We start from the raw sequence: 22,212 nt of genomic DNA on the forward strand, positions 1-22,212 counted from the left end.
AACAACAACAACAACATCCTTTGCTCAAATACGTGACCCCATTGTTAGAGTCACTACATCAAAATTAGGATTGTTGTTGTTATGTGCTGGCAAGTAACCTGCCACTCACAGAGACCGTATGTACAACAGCTCTGAACCCTGCTCCATCTTGAACCAACCTTATTGTCTCCTGACACACTTAGCCCTATTACCCCAATACCTAAGTCTATCTATCTCATCGAGGGTCTTCTTCTCTTACACTGTCCCTCCATCCTCCGATGAATAATGTTCCTCTCCAAAGACTGGTCCCTCCTTGTAATATACCCAGAGTATGTCAGACTGAGCTTCAGAATCCTTGCCTCCAGGAAGTTAGTCCTGGAGCAGAAGCTGAGGCAAAGGACTTTGCTTGAGAGCCATGTGAGGAAAGAAACCCTCCCCTAATTCTAGTACCTGGAATTTGGGCTTAGAGACTCTCTATACTCAAGAGAGACTGACCACAGTAGTGAGAGACACAAGGCATCCAAAAATCACAGAAGCATAAAATATTTGAGACCTAAATCATATCGAGCACTGGATGGAAAGAGGGAGGTGTTGAGTGCATTAGGCAGGAGTGGAAGGTGATGTTAATGGAACAGGGAAAAGGATGGGTCATGCTACACTTGCCAAGTGTAGGAAGTAACAATGAATCTATTAGTTGCTTCTAGTTAAGAATAAGATTATTGTTGTTAAATGCCCTCAAGTCATAGATAACTCATAGCGATCCTATGAGTGAAAGACCTGAATACTTGTATAAGTTTCATTGTTTCTACAAGTTCACAGAGTTTCCAGAGGCAAACTACTTTGGAAGTGGATACCATTCCTGCTTCCTAGCTTGTTTTAATAGGGGAACTCAAACCAAGCACTGTCCGTGGGTAACAATTGTCTCATTTGACACATCAATGTCACAGCGTTTAGCATCACATCAATGAGTTACCTCTGTATAGCAAATGGACAGACCAGTGTTATATCACTTGGAAGAATGTTTGACCAAAAACAATTAAAACCAGGCCCAAAGGCCACAGGCCTGAGGACCCAAATACCTTTTTTAAATAGGACGCTGAATATAATCAACGCACACCAAATGGCTAGTAAACATTGCATCAAGAATAGAATAGTGTATATCAATAATGAAGGAATTTTTCTTTTACGTTTCAAAGAGAAGAGTGAACTGGGGGGTGGGCAGGGAGAAAAATACAACAATGAATGAGTGGAAATCCAAAATCTCTGTAACTGTTCATTAAAATTAATTTTCAAAAGAATAGGATAGTGCTGCTAGAATCCTAAACAAGAGTTTCATAGCAAAATAACGAATAGAAAGGACAAACTATTGCAAATTAATCGCATCATCCTCAATGAAACAAAAACCTTACTGCAATTGAGATGGAGCCAACTTATAGATGACCCTGTAGTGGGATTTCAAAGGCTATAAATCACTGGAAAGAGATAGTAAATCTTTTTCCTTTAAAGTAGCTGGCAGATTTGAACCATCTCCTTCGGGCTAGCAGTACAATTACCTACCAAGTATGCCACCAGAGTTTCCTTTATATGAGGAATGAATTCCTTTAATCTATGCATACTAGTGACATGCTTTTCACATCGACCACGCTACCTACCAAGGAACTCTGTAAATGTAGTGTATATTGTTTCTGAGTGTTAATGGTAAAGTGGACAGTTCAACTACAACAGCCATTTCATGGGAGAAAAATGAAAGTCTTCATATAAAGATGGTCACTCTAAGTTAAAAGCAACTCAACAGAAATGAGGCCATGGGACATTATGAAGTCAGATTAGAATTATTTAAAATTTTGACTATTTATTTTTAAACAGGAAAATGTGTATAGAATTTAAAGCCAATGATGTTTCTCTTTACATTCATTATACCTAAAAGGGTTCATTAAAAATGATAGCTGTCCAGTAGTTACTGGGACAAGAAAGAAAAAGGTAGATGGATGAATGAAAGATGGCTTACTAAGCTCGTAACATTCTTCATGGTAAACATAAAGTATACTTACAAGTATTGCTTTTTTGGCTTCAAAGGGCCATTGCAAGTTTTCTCTTCATTGCCAGGAATCATACATGCATTATCAGCACCAATAACATAGATTTCTTCATTGCCACTGAACTTTGTCTTTCCTTCTGTGCATGGAGGATTAGGAAAGCCTTCATTTGTAAAATATGGCCTGGGTTTATTAAAATACGCATCATACCACTTTGTTACATTTCCATCATATTGAGCTATTTTTCAGAAAAAAGAAAACATAATTAATAATAAAGTATGAGGTAAACAATGCATACAAATTTTATGAACATTGTATGTAAACCAGCATGAAATAAAAAAATAGATTAAAAAAATGTATAAATGTATTTTCACATTTATAAAGAATGTTTCTATAATAATGTGAAGGAAACCTGGATAAAACATCTATAATATTATGAAACACTATGGATATTTCAGTGAAGTTTCGTTTCAGAGTTTGTAGGGATTTTCACTGCTAATTGAGAAGGCAGTGCCTCTCTGGTAGTTTAAATCCATTGATGATTCAAATCCATCAGTTGCTCCAGTGGGAGAAAGCTGGACAATCTCACCAGTGTGATTTACAGCCTTCTGAAAATTTGCTAGAAGGCCAGCTATCAATTGATTCTAACACCATGACAATGAGTTGTTGAGTTATGGATACTTCAGCTAATCTATCTGAAAAGACAGATACATCCATATTTCCTCATGAACCTATAGGCATTATTCTGGAATGACATTCTCAAGTAGAAAAAGAAAAATCCCTTGGTTGAAAGTAACTCTCTTATTAACACCTCAAAAGAAACAATTAAGTACTAAAAACAACAACAACAAAAACTCACAAAAGCCAAACACCAAAACAATCTTTTAGCATATAGAATAAATAAAACCATATAGCCCCTTATCTCATATAGAGGAATCTCTGGTGGCCTAGCAGACAGGAAGTTGTGTGCTCTCAGCCTAAAGACCACTGGTTCAAATCTACCAGCTGCTCCTGGGGAGAAAGACAGGCAATTCCTTCATATGTGGTTTCAAGCCTCCAAAAACTTAGCTGGAGTGTTAGCTATGACTTGTTCCAATTCATTGGCAATAAGTTGAGTTTGTTATCTTTTATGATAAAGTCTATACGTGATAAAAATTGGAATTTTCTGCTAACCACAAGTTCGGTGGTTTGAGTTACCTCAAAGGTATCACAGAGAAAAACTTGGCAGTTTGCTTTTGGAAAATTAGCCATTGAAAATTTATGGAGGACTTTTCTCTTTGGTGTGCATAGCATCTCCATTAATTGGAATTAACAGCATATTTTGGTCTCCTTTATCATATCGTGAAGTATTTTAGTAGTTGTTGTTTGCCTCCACAGGGTTTTTCAGAGGCAGCAAATAGCATGGGGAGAGATTTTCCATCCTTCTTCCTCAGAGCAGCAGGTGGACACAAACCACGTGCCTGTGGGATTACACTGCAGCTTCTTGCCACTAGGCCACCAGAGCTCCCTAGTAAAGGATTATTAACTGTATAATATTATCAATGTGCTAAGATCCAGAATAGTATGGTAAATTATATTACTACTTTTAGACTGAAATATCTTAAGCATTCAACAATTCATATTCCACAGTTCAAGGAGATGAAGTAACATTTGCTGATACCGCCTGTTTCTGCAACTAGCACTTGTATGTTTTTGATTGGTCCGTGATCATCATTATAGTAACATATTGGCATTCTGATTGTAATTGTTGTTGAAGTAACAAGCAGTTTTCCAGTAGCATCATAAATAGGGATTGGTTTAGTCTTCGGTCGTGCTGGAGCTATGAAAAAAAAATCACTATCATTTATTTTAATGTTTAATGAGAATAAAAAGTTATTAAAATATCACTTGATACAGAAATTTTATAAATAAAATAATAACAAACATAAATATCAGATTAATGGACTTTTGTTTTGATAAAGCATATCTTTGGCAAGTACTTTCTCTTAAATGGCATATTTTTAAAATTGGTTTGAAGTATCAGGACCCAAGTGTGAATTTCACATATCTGCCTCCCCTTCAAATATTGAAAATATTTATAATATTTATGGTCTTGCTCATTAAAATTTTAACAAATGTATGAATATGATTTCATGAAGTTAATAATTTAGTATTTTTTTCTATCACTTTGCTTAGTTACATTGCCAATTTCCATTTTATTTATATTAGCACCAGAACAATCACTATCACTATATCATTTCTAATGGACTATATTATACATTGCTATTGTTGTTATGCAAAGGCATTTGGTTGTGTGGATCACAACAAACTGTGGCTAACTCTGAGAAGAATTGGAATCCCAGGACACCTATGTGAAACCTATACTTAGACAAGGAGGCAGTTGTCAGAACAGAGCAAGGAAACACTGCATGGTTCAAAATCAGGAAAGATGTACACCAGGGATGCATCCTATTTGCACACCTTTTCAATCTATATGTGAAATAGATCATCTGGGAGGCTAGGTTCTATGAGGGGGAATGTGGCATCAGGACTGGAGGAAAACTTATCAACAACCTGTGTTATGCATATGATTCAACCTTGCTTGCTGAGACTGAGGAGGAACTGAGGCACTTGCTGCAGAAGGTTAAGGATTACAGCCTTTAATATGGATTGAAGCTCAACATTAAGAAAGCAAAGATTCTTATCACTGGGCCAATTAGCAGCATCATGATAGATGGTGAAGAGATTGAGATTGTTAACAGCTTTAGTTTGCTTGGATCCACAATCAACATTCTTGGTACCAGCAGCCAGAAAATCAAAAGATGAAATGCATTGGGAAAATCTGCTGTCAGGAACTTTTCAGAGTACTGAACAGCAATGGTGTCATTCTAGAGACTAAGATGCACCCGATCTAGGCCATGGTCTTCACAACTACTTGCTATGCACCACAGAGTTGGGACAGTGACTAAGGAAGATAGATGAAGAAGGGATGCCTTTGAGTTGTGGTGCTGGAAAAGAGTATTGAATATACATACCATGGACTGCTAAAAGAATGAAGATGTATGGTTTGGAAAGGATGAAACAGGCTTCTCCTTGGAAGCAGGGATTATAAAGCTCTGTCTGACATACTTTGGACATGTTGTAAGGAAGGACTAGTCCTGGGAGAGGGAAGAGTGAAGAGATATGCTTGGAAGGGTAGAGTGACAACACAAGAGAGGAAGACCCTGGATGAGATCAATTGACTCAGTGACTGGCGTAATAGGAGCAGGTGTGTCAAACACTATGAAATTGGCTCAGGACAGAGCAGGGTTCATAGGGTCACTATGAGTTGAAGTCAGCTCAACAGTACATGCTGTCAAAATTGTTCAGACACCTGGCTGACCCTCCAGTGGCTTTTCAGAGGCTGTAAATCATGCAGGAGGGATGGCTCATCCTTCTCCTGTGGAGCAGTAGGTGCATTTGACTGCCTGCCTTTGCATCAGCAGCACAACTCTTTACCTAGCAGCATACATAATTAGCTGCATATTTTGCTTTTCTTTTTTATTATACTAATTTGTCTACAAAATTTGAATACATTGTTTTGCAGACCAGATTCTTCCAATTTCCCTCACCCCTCCATCCTTCAAATTATATAACCTCATGATTAATTTCCCTTTGAGTCAAGCCTTCAGATGTAGTACTAATTAATTATTCTTAATGACTATATTATAAATCATTGACTGCATCATAATTTAATCACTCATTCCTCTAGTGATGGGAATTTCTTTTTTCTCAAGTTTCTGAACACTTGGTATAAAAATCAACATGTATATTTAGCCTTAATGATCCCTTTCTCCCCAACTTTCTCCAAAAATATAATATTGAGTGCAATAGATTTTCAAAAGCAAAGTGAAATAGTTTATGTATATATAATAAAAGAGATTATTAAGAGCAAAAATTCCAGGACAAAGGATTTATAAATTTTAATAAATAAGGCCATAATGGCAAAGGTTCCATGATACTTCACATTTAATGTCAGTGTTTAAGAGTTTCTCCAAAGTCAGTATTATGAACAAGTTCTGCTTATCTAATATCATTTTATAGTTATTTAGTCTAGCTTTTTTAGCATTCAGTGAGCTGCAGAATCATACTTTTTCCAATTTAAATATTAAAATATTTTTTTCTGATTTATCTCCTTTTTATGTACAAGAAAATGGGTTATTGCCATACAGCAAAGGGAAATGTCAAGATTTGAATAAAATTTTCTTGACTAGGTGCTTAGTTTCAAAAGAAAGGATTCTTTTGATCTTCAAACTCAACTTAAACTTCTTATTTGACATGTGAACTTGGGTCCTCTAATAAATAAAGGCTGTAATAAGATTAGGTATGCAACAGGATTACTGAGAAAATGTCCATGAAGAATAAAGAAAGAGGGACAGAGGTGGGAAACTAGTAAGGGCCTTCAGATCATAACATTGGTCTAATACCTGTGGAAGAGGGAAGGAGGGTGATTCCTTAGGAAGACCCTTAAATTAGAGCATAGAATGAGTCACTCTAGGAAGCTCCGGTGGCTTAGTGCTAAGAAGTTATGCTGCCAACCCTAAACCATATGGTCTGAATCCACCAATTGCTCCACTGAGAAAGAGGCAATCTTCTGCAAAATTTAAAGCTTCTGAAAACTCACTGGTTATGTCAGTTACGAGTCAGCTCTGACTCATAAGTATACAACAACACAACTCAATACAATTTAACATATCTTAATACAGCATAAAACCAACTCTTGGCCCTCAGGAGACCTCAAGCAAATGTTTTTTGGTTTTGTTCTTGTTTTACTTGGTGTGCACTGTCGATTTGGATCCAAATGGCACAGGAGGAGATTGGCTCTCCTTCTCCAGAGGAGAATCTATCTGGTGGATTTGAATTGTGTGCCTCCAGGATTGCAGTGAAGCTTCTTGTCACTAGGCCACCAGAACTCCCTTTCAAGCATATGTTGCCAACTAAAAATATTCCTTCTTGAGAATTACTGTCCAACTTAAATTATTTATTATGCCAATTTAATGGGGATTTTATGACTTTAATACTCCATGTCACTAATAAATATCGTGCAATTACTAAAGAAAAAGGAAATCCTCTAAATTTCTACCACTGTCATTAGTGATTAGATATTTTCTCTAGATGAGTGACATAAATGTACTTGCCAGACCTGAAGGGCAGGTCAGAAGCAGTCATCTTTACCTCAGAATAAGCTAAATACCTAAAATGGGAGATCTTACTGCACCATAAACTTAATGTATCTATTATTATTATTTGCATACCTGCATGTCTATTATTAATAATTAAGAGAAAGAACAAAGTTCTTATAAAGTAATTTTGCAAAATAACTAATTTTTTAATATTTTTCACTATAACATTAAAATTACACAATTTATCCATTAACATTTAAAAATATACATGGCTTTACAAATAGCTTAGTTCTATAGTGGCTATATAAACTACAATTAAAATATATCAAAATATAAAATGTATCAGCTTCTTAAAGTGAGTATTTTTTAATAATACTAGCTTCCAGGTGCTGTCTGTCTTGAGGGGTTTTTCAGTGTTATATATTTTCATTCTCATAGCAACCTATGAAATAAGAAACTTGTTCAAAGTCAGACAGATACCAAGTGACTGATCTGAGACTAAGTCTCAGGCAGGCTGACCCTAGAGGGAGCCTAAAACTTCAATAATTAACTTCAATGCTTTGCTGTTATTACTAAGGACTGAGAAAGCTTTCTTTTTATTCTAGGAGAAAAACACTTTATAAATTCTACTATATTTCCATATACGTCTTTTAATTTCTGTGTGATCTTACAATACAATTTTTTTAAAGAATTTGCAAAATCATTTGCTAATTTTCAATCTCAAGAAAAGAAAGTATTTTATATGGTGAATCCACCTTATATTTCTCTTATTTTATGTTGTGGGGTGGGGTAGATCTTGAAGTTTGCTTATATTTTCTACTAAAATTATCTGCCATAATAATGAACTTGACAGATTTACTATATAGTCAGAAATATAGTCTTGACTATATGACTGAAATTCAATAAACACAATTTAAGTAATTGTATTAGAGCACTGAATCAATGCATCTAATTAGAGCTAGTAAAATCTAATCGGGGTGATTTCAAGAAGACTTTTTTTCAGTAAAATGTAAAAACTTAAAGTGACACATTATGAAACCTGTTTTGGAAAAGTTTACATGTCGAGGAAATGAAGTATGAGATTCTTAAAAGATAGAGGTTCTCAGTTTAGTAGATAATTTGCATTATTTACACATTTAAACTGTAACATCAGTAAAACATGTATTAATATTTACTATGTTGTTGTTGTTACGTGCTGTCAAGTTGTAGACAACTCACAGTGAACCTATGAATGAAAGACTTGAACACTTTCTATATAGCTTCCATTGTTTTTCCAAGGTCATAAAGTTTCTGGAAGCAAACTATTTTGTAAGATGATGCTGTTCCTGCTTCCAAGCATGTTTTAATTGGGTAGCTCCACCAAACACTGTCCACCATGGGTAACTATTACCACATTTGACACATCAGTGTCACAGCATTTAGTATCGCAACCACCACGAGTTACCTCTGTACAGCAAATAGACAGACCAGTGCTATACCACTTAGAAGAATGTTTAACATATGTGTATTATATGCATATGCATCATTTAAAAGCTTGTCTACATCTTTAATGCTAACATGCAATTCAAATAAGAATAACTACTATTTGATTAAGAAATTAGGATTTTATGGATTGGAAACTCATGTACATACCTTTAATATCCATGGTTATTCTCATCTGAACCTTTGGCCCTGCTCCAGCACTATTAATTGCATAAATCTAAAATGAAGAAATATTTTGTTATTTTTTCAAATGATTATGTATATGTACCTTAAAAATTTTAATGCAATTTTAAAATAACCATATTCTTGAAAACAATTGCATACAGTCTATTAGGTACACATATTTTGTAGTCACCTAAATGAATAGAATATATATCAATTGTGTTAATAAACTAGTTTTATACTTTGTTCTTCATTTTTTAACTTATCTTTTATGTTATTTATTTTTATATTGCCTTTTTCTTTACACAACTATTTATTAATTTAATAAATTTATCTCTTATAACTTGATACTGCACCCTGAGAAAACAAGCTGAGTGACTTTGTCAAGAGCTTCACCACAGAGAACAGGGAATCACTATAGCTTCATCTTGAACTTGTAAGAAGAAGAAAACATTCACCAATTCACTAAAATCACAATAAAAAGAAAATAGAGACAAAGTGAAGGAAAAAAAATACTAAACCAAGCACCACAATCCACAAAAATAAAGCAGAAGAGAACTGAAAAGGCCACCTTTTCCTGTGTTTTCTCTTCCTCTATTCGAGCACCTGCTCCTTTTCTCTGTAGTTCTTTAAATCCATATTCAAGAACTTCTTTTTTTTCCTGAGGTGAAACCCTATTCCTTCAGCCTCCCAGTTTTCCTGTATTAAATCATGCCTCTGAAAGTTGCCCTTCATGCCCTTCCTCACCCCTGCTCCATGGTACCCAGAGCTATAACCTGCATAATGAAGCATATACTCATAAAACATTTCTGTTTGTATATACAGAGTGTGATTTACACAAACGTGTCTCCTTACAATTAACTTTGAATTCAGGAAGCTGTAGATAGATATAAAAATAAAAATAAAAATAAAAATAAAAATCTGTTATTTCTTTTATGCATCAAACAAAGAACATAATCTTGACCAAATTTGTTTGTGCTTGGAAAACATTATTCAGAAGAATATGCTTACTGGAACTGGTTTATTTATTTTACACATTAATGATTTACATGACATTTCCACACAGCAATTACTTCGCAAATGCTATACTGGATTAAAAGGAAAATCATTTGTGTGACACAGTAGGTACAGTAAACAAGCAAAACATGTAAAATTTTTTTATAAACTCAACTGTATAAGTGAAATATTTCAAGGAAGTATTAAAAATAGTATAATAAAAAAAGAAAAAACAACAAAAAAGCAGCTTTATGGAGAAATAAATAATACAATAAAAAAAGCAGTGCTAAGATGTGATTCATATTTCTACTTCTTTCCAATACTACCTAAGGTAAAAATGGCATAAACTCAACACTCTCATTGCAATTGAGTCTAACCTTACAAATATCTGACCCTCCAAGGGATTTCTGAAGGCTGTAAATGAGTCAGAGTTGATTTCCTAACACCTAAGAGCAAGGACTGTCTCTGATTAATGATTTAATCTTCAGAACAATCATATAAATAAAGTTACTATTCTTACACTTATTATTTTCCAGATAAGGAAACAGAAATATATTTTTAGAGGAGTCTTGAGGGACAGAAAGTGGCAAAGTAAATGTTCAAACTAAAAATTAAAATCTATATGAAATTATGTATTGTATATACAATAGCTATACTCTTTTCAGTTAATTCTAATTCATCATGACCTCTTAATGATAAAATGAAACTGCCTCATAATGCTTCCTCGGCTGTAAGCTTCATATGAACAAATCTCCAGATCTTTTCTTCCATGGATCCACTACTAAGTTCGAACGATTGACTATTGTTTAGCACCAAATGCTTAATCATGTAGCACAATGATTCATAGGTATTCTACTAAACTCACATATATCATAATGAATAACTTGTTAGTAGGTTCAGATTCTATGCTAACTGATATTCTAGGTTCATGTAATTATGGCCTGTAGAAATAAGAACAGCAAACTTCAATGCTTTGACTTTATCAGCTATCTATTTTGAACAAGGAACTGCAACCTGTTTCAACTTGGATCAAAATCCTCTGCACTAGAGATTTGGTTGTTATGCAATGTGTATGCTGTCCTTGTTTCCAACGGCCATGACTAAGCCATTTTGTGAAGTGGTTTGAAGCCCTGGTTCAGGTAGAATTACATGTTTCTTAGAAGTATATTTCCTAAACCATACTAGTCTGCATGATATTAAAATAGGCAAAAGAAAAAACAGATTATGTGTTCATTTATGTGTGTGTGTGTCTGTGTTGTGTGTGTGTGCGCGCCAGAGTCTATTAACTCACATTTATGTTCTGAAAGGAAAATCTTGGAATTATGATAAGGTGTGTCTGATTCAGGCCATGATCTTTCTGATAATGTGTTATGCATCTGAGAGCTGAAAAAGGATGACAGAAAAAGAATTGATGCCTTTGAGCTGTGGTGTTGGAGAAGAGTGCTGAACATCCCATGGACGTCCAAGAGAACAAGCATATATATTCTGGAATGCGTGCAGCCAGAGTGCTCTTTGGAGGCAAGAATGATGTGAATTCACCTCACATACTTTTTGGCATGTTGCTGGGAGGGGCTATTCATTGGAGAAAGAGAAAGGCTCACAGTTCAATTTCACAAGCTCCTCTGCGAGGGTGGGGTGTGTGTGTGTGTGCGCGCGTGTGTGTGTGTGTGTGTGTGTGTGTGTGTGTGAAGATGGGCAATCTCTTCTGGTGCAATTAACTGCCTTTGAAAACCCTCTGGACTTGTCCTCATTTCTTCAGCCTCAATTTGATCTTACACGTGAGTAAGAGACGATCTGTTTCACAGTCAACACCTGGCCTGCTATTGACTAGGGGTTGGTTCTGACTCAATAGTACAGAACAGCAACAACAACAATGTGTACATAACTTTTGTGCAAATTTCAAAGTTGTGAATTGTTATTTCTGTCTCTACTTTGAAATTGTTTTTTCTATTTTTCATTTTCACATCAGCAATTTTCCCTTAAGTAGTAGTTTTAATGTGTCACTACTCTATATTTGTAATCAGAGCACTGGTGGTGTAGTTCATTAGGAATTAATTGTGCTGTTAACCCAAAGGTAAAATCTCTTTCGTCGTTTGGTTGGATCCACTAGCCACTCTGCAGGAGAAATATAGGCAAGATCCTGCACTACTTATATCCTCCAAAACCCACTAGAGGCAGGGGGCCCAGCTAAAAGTCAGTTTAGACACAATGGCATGAAGTATTACTTCTTTCTCTTTAATATATATTTCCTTTTCTCTTTATTTTTGTACTTCCACTATTACTGCGAAAATTCACTGGTCTTCTCTGTATTTTGGTAATATTTACATAAGAGAGAGCATTATATTTTTATAACTCTATTCTCTATCAGCTTGCCTTAAATTCACACAAAAAAGGGGCACACATAATATTTTTAAAACGATACTGTTTTGGAATACTGAGTTTGTTCATTGACTTTATTATAAATTTTAGTAATCCAGTGAATGCTTACACTGATATTATATGTATGGCCACCTTTCAGTCCTTCTAACATCGCGATGACCGAGGTATCCGTCTTCTGGATAATACTGAGATTGTGAATCTGGACAGCAGTAGGGTCGTCTTCTCGGTAAACCAGAGCCTGGTATACTTGGATGTTTCCATTAGGTTGAGATGGTGGGAGGAATGTTAACTGAAATTTTGTAACTTCATCTGGTATCTTCTGAATTGTCATGTTATTAGGCGGGTCTTTGGGAGCTAAAATAAGACATTTATAAATTAGTGTATTTTTTCACCCTTTTTTATTATTATTAATTTCCGTGAACATCTACAGAGATTTTGGAATTCCATTCATTCATTGTTGCACTTTTCTCCCCACCCACCCTACCCCCACCCCCAGTTCGCTCCTCGCCTTGAAAAGCAAAACTTCTTCATTGGTACACAATTCCCCTCCCCCCAACCCCCCCCAAGTATACTCCACTCTGCAACCCTAATTTCGGACTCTTATGATAATCGTAATGGCCTAAAATATATTCATTTTAAACTATTCTCTCCCTCATCAGCTTCAATGCAGTAAATAATTTATCCAGTTTTTCTCAGTCTTACCCCCACCCCGATGTCAACCTCATTCTACAACAGTGGCACCATATAATATTTGTCCTTTTGTGACTGAGATATTTCACTCAGCATGATGTCCTCCGTAATGCCACCCATTTTGAATAATATTGCATGAGTTCCTTGTTTTTCAATGCAGCATAGTATTCCATTGTGTGAATGTACCACAGCTTCTCTATCAATTCATTTGTTGACGGGCACTTAGGTTGTTTCCAACTCCTTGCTATTGTAAACAAAGCCATGTATATACAATTTTTACATCATTATAAAATTGTTTGCTACAAATTTCTAAGAAGATAGTATTTAAACCATATATAAACTGTGATGGGCACTCTGTCACAGGATCATTGACATCTATATATTCTAAAGAATCCTAACAGTGACCTACTTTGCTTGCTTAATTTATGTGACCTTTTGTTGTTGTTGTTGATTGCCATTGAGTCGAGCATGACTCATAGTGACCCTATTCATTAATAAAAAGCCTGAAGTCTTTCTATAACTATTGTCATTTATCAAAGTTTATAGAGTTTACAGAGACAAGTTGTTTAGGAAGTGGATACCTTTCCTCTCAATCCATCTGTTTTATGACTAATGCATATCTATAACTTTTTTGAACTTTTTTATTTTAAAATACAAATATTCATAGGTAGTTGCAAACAGAGTCTCATTCAGTCCTCCCTAACTTCATCCATTTGTTCATCTTACCTAACTTCAGTACACTAGCATATGAGGGATTAATATTGTATTCTTAAATGAGCTACAGTCCCTATTCATTTTTACTAGTTTGTGTGTGCATGTGTATGTGTGAGTACGTGTGTGTGTGTTGTTGTTGTTGTTGCTAAGGTTGGTGAGTTGAGTATATCTCATAGCAATAATATAAGCAGATTTCAACCCTATCCTACCCAGTGTGTGTAGTTCTATATAATTCTAGCTCTATCTTTACTAAACTACATGCAAAGTTATTTTATCACCATAAAGAAAGCCTTAGGGCTGTTTGTATTTGAACTTCTGTGCCACCCTAAAAACACAAATCTGTTCTCAATCTATACAATTTTTTCCATATTGAAAATAACATTAACACAATAACCTTATCATATAGCAATACTTTATTTGTTTTTATTGCTGTGTTCCATTGTACAGATATCCACGTCCATGGGCTTATTTAACCTTTGAAGGACATTTGTGAAATTTCCAGGATTTTTTCTCTAATTGAATAAAAGTTCAATAAGCATTAATGTAAAAGCATTCATATGGACATAACTTCTCTGTTATATGAACATAACATCCCCCCAATCTATGATTTCTGAGTCATGTGGTAAGAATGCTGAAGAAAATGGGCAGGAAGAACGATGGACAGTTTCCTTCCATGTCATTTACACTCTCTGAATACTTGCAGGAGGGTCAATTATGAGTCAGTTCTGACTCAATGGCATATAACCACAACAACAATGACAAGCAATATTGACAACTAATCTTAAAATGTGCTAGTTTGTTAATCACATATTCTCTGATGGAAGGTCTTATGGTTTTTTTCTAACAGTGTTCTAGGTGTTGTGTTTTGAAAACCTTTTACATAGTCTAATTACACTATTTTATTTTGGATAAAACTAGTGTTAAAGTATGATTTATTACTGATAAGATTACTTATATCTAGTTATTGCTACTCATGACTGTTATTAGGTGCCATCAAGTTGGTACCAATTCATAGTGATCCTATGTACAGTAGAAAGAATTTCCCAATTATTTATCATATGTTGTTTAGCTCGGGATTTTTGTTGTTGTTGTTGTGTGCAGTTGAGTTGGAACTGACATATAGCTGACCCTCCAGTGGGTTTTCAGGGGCAGTAAATCACATAAAAAGAGATTGCCTATCCTTCTCCCAGGAAGCAGTTGGTACATTTGAACCACATGCTTTTGGGATTATAGCACAGCTTTTCACCACTAGGTTACCAGAGCTCCAAAGATGAATAATTAAATAAATATTGAAAGGAATGTATTCTATTACACTAAGTTAAAAAAATTCCTTTGGTGACAACTGCTAATATTTGATTGTCAAGAGTTCAAACGTTCAAAGTTTATTGTCTTGTAGGTATTTTCATGGTACTATCCTGAAGCAAGTAAGCACAAAACATAATAAAAAGCAAATAAATAATAGCTGAAAGTGAGTAGATAAAGCATTTTATCAAATATTACACTTTAAGTTAAAAAGACACATGGCTGAAATAAAGCTCAGAATGGTTCAATAGATATTTTAATATTTGATGTTATACATTTTTATGAAAGACATCACTTCTTCTTCTAATAAAACGCTTCTTAAAAAGAAAACTAAAGTTCGGTAATTCAAAGGATTTTTTAAATGGTGGATAGAAGTTTCTGTTCCACAAATGTCATTGGTTTTATATCTAAAATTCTGCTCTTCAAGATTCAGTTAAAAATTATTAAACTACAATGTCCTCTGAAAGGGTAGCATACTGAAATGTAATAATCAATAATTTGTGGTACACATATGAAAACATTCTTGAGTATCTTTCTTCAGAAACAGACATGATGGGTCAATAGTGAACTAGATATAAGGAAACCTGATAATCTGGAGTATTGATTAATATTTTATATGTATATGTATATATATACATATGCACACAAATATATATACATATATAGACATGTATGTATATACACACACATATATAAAAATTTGGAGTTGTAATGGCCTAGTGATAAAAAGGGGCAATGAAAACCCAAAGGCACATTCAAATCCACCAGCTGCTCTGTGAAAGAAGTATGAGCAATCTCTTCTCAAATGACTAAAAAATTGCCTCTGAAAACCCACTGGAAGGTTAGGTATGGGTCAATTACACAATAATAATACTAAAAAGTAGAATTTTAACAGGTTGAAGATAAACTTTATCTCTTAATACAGAATCATAATTTTACAAATAAAAATAATATACTGCGATGAAACAACTAACTAAAAATGAATTTTACCTTCCATACTTAACTTACAGGTTGCAACAAGTAAATTATACTCCTTCATCTGTTTTTTTCCAATGATATATCTGACAGCAGAGAACATGCAGAAATTTGAAGGATGATGGGGCAAGTATGTTCTGGGAGGGTGGATTTCCATACTTAAATCTTATTGGTTATAATCTTTTACAGTCAGATTTGTTCATAAGAACTTGAGAAAATCTACATGGTTTCTAACATTCATAAAATAGGTAATACAATAAGGATGTCACTTGACAAAGTCAAGGAAACAGTTGTGGTAAAGTGTGTAGGACTTTGAGTTTCAGATTTTTTTAATAATATTCCTCTCCTTAACTTGCAGCAAAAGTAAGCCATAGAAATAATTAAAATACTATTTTAAATAAAGAAATTATTGACTATAGGCAGTTATAAAACAATCTCATTCATGAGACAACTCAATTTCTGAAACCATTAGTTTAAGTAAGAACAAAAAGTACACTTGGTACTTTCAAATAAATGATTTTTTTCTGTATTTACAAAGATTTGACATTTTCCATCATTCTATTTCCCCTTAAAAATCTAACAATTCATTCTAGTCAACTTACATTAGATTTTATTTCATTTTTTAATTTTATTTTCAATCTTAAAATCTCCTGGTAAGGCATACTGTTCTTTGGGGTTAGAAGATTAGAAACTATAAGACAGTTAATTCTCCGTAAGTTGTCAGCAATGATGAAAAATGCACCTTACCTGATTCTAAAGTGGTAACAACGACTTCTTCACTTGACTTCCCTTCTATATATGCAGCACTAATGTTTCCGGTAAATGCAGTGATCACTACAGAATATCTTGTGAATATTTTTAAATCTTTAATTTCTATGGTTTTATTTTCTTCATTTGATCTGATGAAGGAAATATTAAATTCATCACTATCTACCTGTAGGAAAAAGCAGCCAATGATTAAGGAAGGAGCACTGGAAGTCCAAATTACCCAAACAGCATTCAAGGCTACATAAAGCATATTTATCTAGCTGAGAATTAGAAATTAATTTTGCTTATTTTATTTAGATTCATATTATACATTCTTGTCAGTATGTAAATGGAAGTAAGAAGAGAAAAAATTCAACCAACCAAAATCAGAGTAAAATAACACGTCTGACTTTAATGAAACTCTGTTTCATGTTAGCACTTTTAATAAAAAAGAGCATAGGTTTCAGTGGCCAGCCACCAAGGATTCAAATTCCAACTTAGCTACTACCTAATAGCTCCTGCGGTATGTCACAAACAATTTATGCTCTCTACACTTTTCCATGTGTGAAACATACACTTGTAGTGTTTGTTGAGGTTTAGATGGAACAAATATGAAATAACTGACATGAAGATATTTAAACATTTAGACAAAAAGCCATAGTAGGAAAAAATATATATGAGATATATATCTCATGTGTATATTTGTATCTCATGCCTATATCTTGCATATATCATGCACTGCCCAGAGAACATCAGGTCTGTACTAAAGAGGATGAAACCAAGTTGTTCTTTGGAGGCAAGGATTTGGAGTTCTGTCCTAAAGAGGATGAAACCAACTTGTTCTTTGGAGGCAAGGATTTGGAGTTCTGTCCTTTGAGAAGGATATAATTCTTGGAAGCAATTGCAGGACAGTGCAAGAAAAGAAGACCCTGGATAAGATGGATTGACACAGTAACTAGGTTAATAGTCTTGAGTGTGTCAGAGATAGTGAGTTTGGTTTAGGATAGGGCAGGGTTCAAAGCTATTGTGCATGAGGTCGTTAAGTTGCAGTCAACTCGATAGCACATAAACTTAATGCCACTAAGTCTTAAATAATGCACAGCTGACACTCCAGTGGGTTTCCAAAGCTATAAATTGCCTAGGAAAAGGTTGTCATTGCATCTTTCTGCAGCTGAACTGCTGGTGAATTTAATCCGGAAGAGACACAAGACTATGACTAGGGGGGAAAATTATTTATATATATGTATTTGTTGTTGTTATTTGCCATCGAGTCATTTGCAACTCATAGTGACCCTATGTACAACAGCCCTAAACCCTGCTCTATCCTGTGCCAATCGCACTGTCTCTGACACACCCATCCTGATTACCCCAGTCACTGAATCAATCCACCTCATAGAGGGTCTTCCCTCTTGCGCCGTCCCTCCACCCTCCCAAGCATGATGTCCCTCTCCAAGGACCTGTCCCTCCTTGCAACATGCCCAAAGTATGTCAGACGAAGCCCCGGAATCCTTGCCTCCAAGGAGTTGCTTGGTTTAATCCTCTCTAGGATAAATTTGCTTGTTTTCTTGGCAATCCATGGTACATTCAATGCTCTTCTCCAGCACCACAGCTCAAAGACATCAATTCTTCTTATGTCCTCCCTAGTCATCGTCCAACTCTCTGATGCATAACAAGTGATTGAAAAGACCATGGCCTGTATCAGGTGCACCTTAGTCTCCAGAGACACACCGTTGCTCTTGAGTACTTTAGAGAGGTCCCTAACAGCAGACATTCCCATCGTGATATGCTTTTTGATTTCCTGACTGCTGGTGCCAAGAGTGTTGACCGTGGAGCTGAGCAAACTGAAGCTGTGAACAATCTCAATCTCTTCGCCATCCATCCTGATGCTACCGATTGGTCCAGTGGTGAGAATCTTTGTCTTCTTGACACTGAGCCTCAGTCCATACTGAAGGCTGCAGTCCTTGACCTTGTGCAGCAAGTGCATGAGGTCCTCCTCAGTTTCAGCAAGCAGGATTGTTAATAGATCGTCCACCAATCCTGATGCCACAATTCTCCTCATAGAGCCCAGCCTCTCGGATAATCTGCTCTGCATACAGGTTGAAAAGGTATGGAGACAGGACACATCCCTTGCTTACACCCTTCCCAATTTTGAACCATGCAGTGTTACCCTGCTCTGTTCTGACTACTGCCTCTTGCTCCAAGTACAGGTTTCGCATTAGCACGATTAAATGTTCTGGGATTCCCATTCTTCTCAGAGTCAGGCACAGTTTATTATGATCCACACAGTCAAACGCCTTTGCATAATCAAGGAAACACAGATAGATATTCTTCTGGTATTCCCTGCTTTCAGCTAAGATCCATCTAACATCTGCTACAATATCCCTAGTACCACGACCCCTTCTAAACCCAGCCTGGACTTCTGGCAGTTCTCTGTTGATGTGCTGTTCCAATCGTTTTTGGATAATCTTCAGTAGACTCTTGCTTGTGTGGGAAATCAATGATATTGTTCTGTAGTTTCCACACTCAGTTGGGTCACCTTTCTTTGGAATGGGAACATATATAGATCTCTTCCAGTCAGTCTGCCAAGTAGTAGTTCTCCAGATTTCTTGGCACAACTTGGTGAGCACATCCAGGGCATCATCTGTTAGCTGAAATACTTCAATTGGTATACCATCTATTCCTGGGGCCTTATTTTTTGCTATTTCCTTCAAAGGAGCTTGAACTTCTTCCTTTCATCACCATAGGCTCTTTCTCATATGTTATTTCATTAAATTCTTCTGTATCTGCCAATTCCTTTTGATACAATGACCCAGTATATTCCTTCCATCTTCTTTTAATACTTCCTTGATCATTTAATATTCTGCCCAAAGCATCCTTGATTATAGCAACTCTAGGTTTGAATTTGTTCTTCAGTTCCTTGAGCTTAAGAAATGCTGAGCGAGTTCAGCCCTTTTGATTTTCCGACTCTGGCTCATCGCACATTTCAGTGTAATATTTTGCTTTGTCATTCCGAGCTGCCTTTTGGAATCTTCTGTTTAGTTCTTTTGTATCTTGAATACACACACACACACACACACACACACACACATATTCTTGCTCTTTTTATCTTAATTCATTTAAAAAGTTCTGGACAGGCCATAGTTTGAAAAATTCATCTAGCACTATGCTTTGTATAGAATATGAACTCAGTTGTAGATGTAGTATCATGATTCCTATACTAGTACAAATGCGTATCATTAGGTTTATTAAGTATAGCTGTGACATTTATTCAAACATAGTCTGTCTTTGAGGGAGCCTGTCTATCCGTGCTAGCTGTCCCTGAGTCCTGTCTATTTGATTTAGACTCATTGCAATCTTCTATGCCAGTATCAAATTATCACATAGTTTTTTTTAAGCTGTTCTATGTACAAAAGCAGATTCTTGGTCGTTTTCTTATCAGAGCTGCTAGCTGGACTGAAACCTCTAACCTCTTTCCCTGTCACAGCAGCCAAGCACTTCGCAATGCCAACAAAGCTCTCTCTTTTTGATTACGGTTTAGTCTTCATCTTCTCTTTCCTTTAATGATGACAGGTTGACAGAAAAGTGTCAGTTCTGTACAATCAAACGGATAGCTGCTATCTTGTGACAAAGCAGTAAAGGCAGATGTTTTACTTTTCTAAAAGTAAAACAAATCACTGGAGGAATCAGAACAAAATGCACACAGCCACTGGAGAAATGTGAGGATATGTCTGCTTAATTAATTGTTAACATTTAAATATCCAGAAGTTTCACAGTGAAACCTGACTTTCTGAATTCTTACTATCAGGCCTATATTCATACTTATTAACTTTTCACTACCGTCGAGCTGGAAATGATTGTACAGTAGGTCGCTGAGGCTGCAAATTGCATGGGAAGAGATTGATAACTAATCTTTCTGCCAAAGGGGGACTGGTGGATTCGAAGCACTGCAATAGTGCTGCTTTTGAGTTAACAGTTCAACTCCATATGGAGTAGGTCACAAAAGCCCTGGGTAACAACAGTTTATTACTGTGATGAGTGACAGTCGATCTGTGTAACAGGCATGGATATCCAATTCATTCCAGCCCCATACTGTAGACATCACTTTGCAAGCACAGCTATGTGTTCTTGGATTTTACAGAGCTAAGGTGACTTCCTCAAGATTCCATAGCTGTTTAGTAGCTCAGAGGTATGATCTGAATCCTTGTTTTCCAATTATGATATTTGTATCACAAGTTTCTATGTAAGCAAAGCTAAGGTAAGACCACACATATGAGAGAACCAAAATGTATAGCTGCTATAAGTAATAAAAATATTAACTCTCTTCCCACAAACATCTTTCTTTGTTTCTTTGGCTTTCTCATTTTCAATTTAGAATGTGAAAAAAATGAGATAGATTAGAAAATAAATTGTGGGTTTTTTTCCTTAAGCATGATAGAATGTATAAAACTATTTTTTTTCAGTTAATAAAGCACTTTTCATTTTAGAGAGCACAGTTTTATTATCTTGTAATTTGCTTTTAGTGCACATTCCAAGAATGTCATTCACATTGATTATTCTTGGCTAATTGTGTACAGAAATCTTCACAAACATGCTTTAGAAAGGAACACAAACTGGAGGCTAATTGAGAGAGCAGTTGCTCCAATAATCTTTTAAATTTCCTGATAATGATGACTGGTGCCTTTTGAAATAGAAGTATTTCCACTTAATAAAAAAAATACTAAAATGATAAAATATTGAGAAAAAGTGAGGTTGAGAGGAAAGGATAAAAAAAATGAACAGAATATATGAAAAACCAAATCCATGAAACTGAATTGATGTCAACAGAAAATTTGTCAAGATCAGTAAAATCCAAGTAGGGCACCGGGAAATATAACCCTTCTCACAATTAAGAATTCTGCATTCTCTGCCTTGTTGACTGGTCTATTGTAGGTGAAGGCTTTCTTCTCAGACAAAAAGTTCATTTGTGTTCCACCAAAAGAAGCTAAGTCCATTGTCAAGTAGTCAATTCTGACTCAGAGCAACCATGTGGGAAAGAATGGAACTACCCCATAAGATTCCAAAGTTATAATCTTTTTAGAAGTAATCTGGCACATCTTTCTCCAATGGTTTGTTCTAAGGGTTGACTTTTCAATTATCAGCTTGGAGATTTAACCACTGCACTCTCAAGCTACTCATTTCTCTCATTCAATTAATCTAGTCCTCACAAAATCCATATATCTTAGATACAAGTATTATTATTACTAGCATATAAACTAGTCTACTAGTTTATTTTACAGATGTGAACACTGAAACACAGGAAAGTTAAACAAGTTGCCTAAAAGCTAAATAGAACAGGAATCAATGACAATAATCTGGCTCTAAAATGTGTATTTTTTTTTACCAAATTCTGTACTGGTGTTTATAGTTAGTAGACATGCCTTACCGATTTGACATCTATTAGATAAAATGTTGGTCCAGTAATGACATCAGGTTCACTCCAGTGGATGTTGATGCTAAAAGATGATGTTGCTACTACAAGCACATTTTTGGGAGGACCATCTGGGGCTATGAAAATGAAAAATCAATTTTCTTCTGAGATTAGAATTAACACTTGCTACACAACAACAGTG

The 22,212-nt window shown here is 35.4% G+C and overlaps 1 protein-coding gene across 1 annotated transcript in view; it reads right to left on the reverse strand.

Annotated features, from left to right (window-relative positions):
• The window catches only part of PTPRQ (protein tyrosine phosphatase, receptor type, Q), a 415,982-nt gene that overhangs the window by 111,445 nt on the left and 282,325 nt on the right, over positions 1 to 22,212 (reverse strand). Inside the window, exons 27-32 of the mRNA XM_006882544.1 lie at positions 22,026 to 22,147; positions 16,604 to 16,790; positions 12,285 to 12,529; positions 8,789 to 8,855; positions 3,676 to 3,834; positions 2,031 to 2,253 (exon numbers count right to left, since the gene is read on the reverse strand). Of these exons, the coding sequence (XP_006882606.1) occupies positions 2,031 to 2,253; positions 3,676 to 3,834; positions 8,789 to 8,855; positions 12,285 to 12,529; positions 16,604 to 16,790; positions 22,026 to 22,147 (1,003 nt within the window). The remainder of the gene's footprint in view (positions 1 to 2,030; positions 2,254 to 3,675; positions 3,835 to 8,788; positions 8,856 to 12,284; positions 12,530 to 16,603; positions 16,791 to 22,025; positions 22,148 to 22,212) is intronic.

Source organism: Elephantulus edwardii, unplaced genomic scaffold (genome assembly GCF_000299155.1).
Source record: "Elephantulus edwardii isolate Elephantulus edwardi_28Jun2011 unplaced genomic scaffold, EleEdw1.0 scaffold00021, whole genome shotgun sequence".
NCBI lineage: Eukaryota > Metazoa > Chordata > Mammalia > Macroscelidea > Macroscelididae > Elephantulus > Elephantulus edwardii.